The 2,237-nt window shown below is 37.9% G+C and overlaps 1 protein-coding gene across 1 annotated transcript; it reads left to right on the top strand.

Annotated features, from left to right (window-relative positions):
• The first annotated feature begins 397 nt into the window (after positions 1-397).
• LOC114754647 (probable purine permease 4) lies at positions 398-1,435 on the top strand. Its single transcript, XM_028943440.1, has one exon. The coding sequence runs from the start codon at positions 431-433 to the stop codon at positions 1,433-1,435; it is 1,005 nt and encodes a 334-aa protein (XP_028799273.1). The 5' UTR covers positions 398-430.
• The last annotated feature ends 802 nt before the right edge of the window (positions 1,436-2,237 follow it).

A 2,237-nucleotide genomic window follows, 5' to 3' on the forward strand; every position in this document is an offset into this window, starting at 1 on the left:
GGAAGTTATTCATGAAAAATGCAATAACTTTTTCTTTAATTTGGATACTAATAAAAAGAAAGTAATTAACTCTCATCCACCATCATAAATAAAGGCTGCATCGAGCCAAAAGGCATAATTGACAAAGTGTTGTAACCTCTCTCTCATTGACCTTTTGCAAAAAAAGAGAAGAAGCTAACATCAGCTTCACCATTCCAAGCAGAAACAGCCTCCCTCTCACCCTCCTCGATCCGTCCCAGTCTCTTCACCTTTCTCTTTCATGGAGGTTCCATCGAAAACCTACGACATTGAGTCCATTATTGACCAAGAAGGTCAAGAGTTACAACCCCTTTCTCCATCGAACAAGAATCGAGTAACCATTATCCATACCTCAAACTCAGAAGTGATGAACCTGCATGCCGATGATAAATCCAGTAGCAACAAAAGGTATATGCCCCTTTTGATCTTAAATTACTTTTTCCTCTTTGTGGGTTCTGTTTCTTCCAGTTTGCTCTCAAAGTACTATTTTATTCACAAAGGTTCAAGCAGATGGGTCTCTACTTGGGTTCAATCTGCTGGTTTTCCTTTGTTGATCATTCCAATTTGGGTTCCTTATCTTCTCAAACTCACAAAGAGACAACCTTTTACTGATTTCAACGCGAAGCTTTTGTTTCTGTCGGTTTTTGTTGGGCTTATGTTGGGATTAAACAACCTGTTATTCTCATGGGGTAATTCGTTTCTTCCAGTTTCAACTTCGGCTCTTCTTCTTTCTTCTCAGTTAGTTTTCAATCTCATCCTTTCTGTGATCATAGTGAAGCAGAAAATCACTTTCTCGAATCTCAATTGTGTTATCCTCCTCACTATTAGCTCCTTCCTTCTCGCCATTGATTCTGGCAACGAGAAGCCAGAAGGGCTTACGAAAGAGAAATACTTCGTCGGATTCTTCTGTACCATCGGTGCAGGTTTATTGTTCGCTTTGTATTTGCCGGTGATGGAGAAGATTTACAGGAAGGTGTACTGCTACGAAATGGTGATGGAAATGCAGCTGATAATGGAGATTGCGGCGACGGTGTTGGCAGTGGTCGGAATGGCGTCAGACGGTGGGTTTTCGGAGATGAAGGCGGAGAGCGAAGGGGTTTTCGACAAAGGGAGAGGGGTTTACTGGGCGACGGTGGCGGCGAACGTGGTGACGTGGCAGCTGTGCTTCATGGGAACGGCGGGGATGGTGTTCTTGACGTCGTCGATCACCGGAGGGGTCTGCATGACGGCGTTGCTGGCAATGAATGTCGTCGGAGGCGTGGCGGTTTTCAAAGATCGATTTGACGGGGTGAAGGCTATATCCACCGCGCTGTGCATGTGGGGTTTCTGCTCTTATGTGTATGGGTTGTACATCAACATGAAGAAGCAACAGAAGCACAATGAGAAAGCCGGGGAGACTCAGATGATTAACATGTAATTAATTTTAAGTAACCATTTTATTTAATTAATGAAATAAATGTGGACTAGGATAGACATAGAGATAGTAGCTAGGTGTAATAGTCTTTTAATTATATATTTTCTCTAATAATAGTACTCTGCAATAGTAGGATCGGGGAAGTATCTGTCTATGAATGGACATGTGATGATAAAATAGATTTAAAGGCTATTTTTAGTTAAAAGTTCTCTTTTTTCTTCATTTAAAATCTGGCAATCCTCAAAATTAAATTTTTTTTTTTTGCCGGCAATCAAAATTAAATTGGTTAGTCCATGCATATAATGATTTATAAAATACTCATCTAATCCTATTAGTAAGGCAAAAAAAATTTTTTTTGGTTCTAATTATAAGTTATATTATATGGGATAAAGTTAAAAAATTACCAAATTTTAATGCAGAGTAACAAGGTTTAGAATTGTTCTTGATTCTAATGAAACACATTGGATGTAATTTATAAATAGAATTCGATGACTATAAAATTTCTAGATAGCACATACATATTATGAGGGTAACCCTAGTCCCTATTATAAGACACCCTAGGATATAATCTTGTTCAAACTAGAAAGGTTTTCTAAATATCTTACCAAATTATGTTCACATAGAAACATGTTTCCCTTTTGGACACATTGCTTAGCAAATTCTTTTTTGCTTGTTTGATGATTTTCTCTTGATTAATGTGATTTTAGTCTAGTATAGCATGGTAAGAAATTAGAATTATTGTTTCCAAGACTATTAAAATTATATTTCAAAAGTCCATCCCATTGTTGATAGGTTCTCAAATAAA

Source organism: Neltuma alba, unplaced genomic scaffold (genome assembly GCF_004799145.2).
Source record: "Neltuma alba isolate B1F8T4 unplaced genomic scaffold, ASM479914v2 tig00010174_pilon, whole genome shotgun sequence".
In the NCBI taxonomy this organism is placed as follows: Eukaryota; Viridiplantae; Streptophyta; class Magnoliopsida; order Fabales; family Fabaceae; genus Neltuma; species Neltuma alba.

Excerpts from the sequence above, each read along its gene's own strand:
- LOC114754647 (XM_028943440.1), top strand. The coding sequence starts at position 431 with ATGCCCCTTTTGATCTTAAATTACTTTTTCCTCTTTGTGGGTTCTGTT.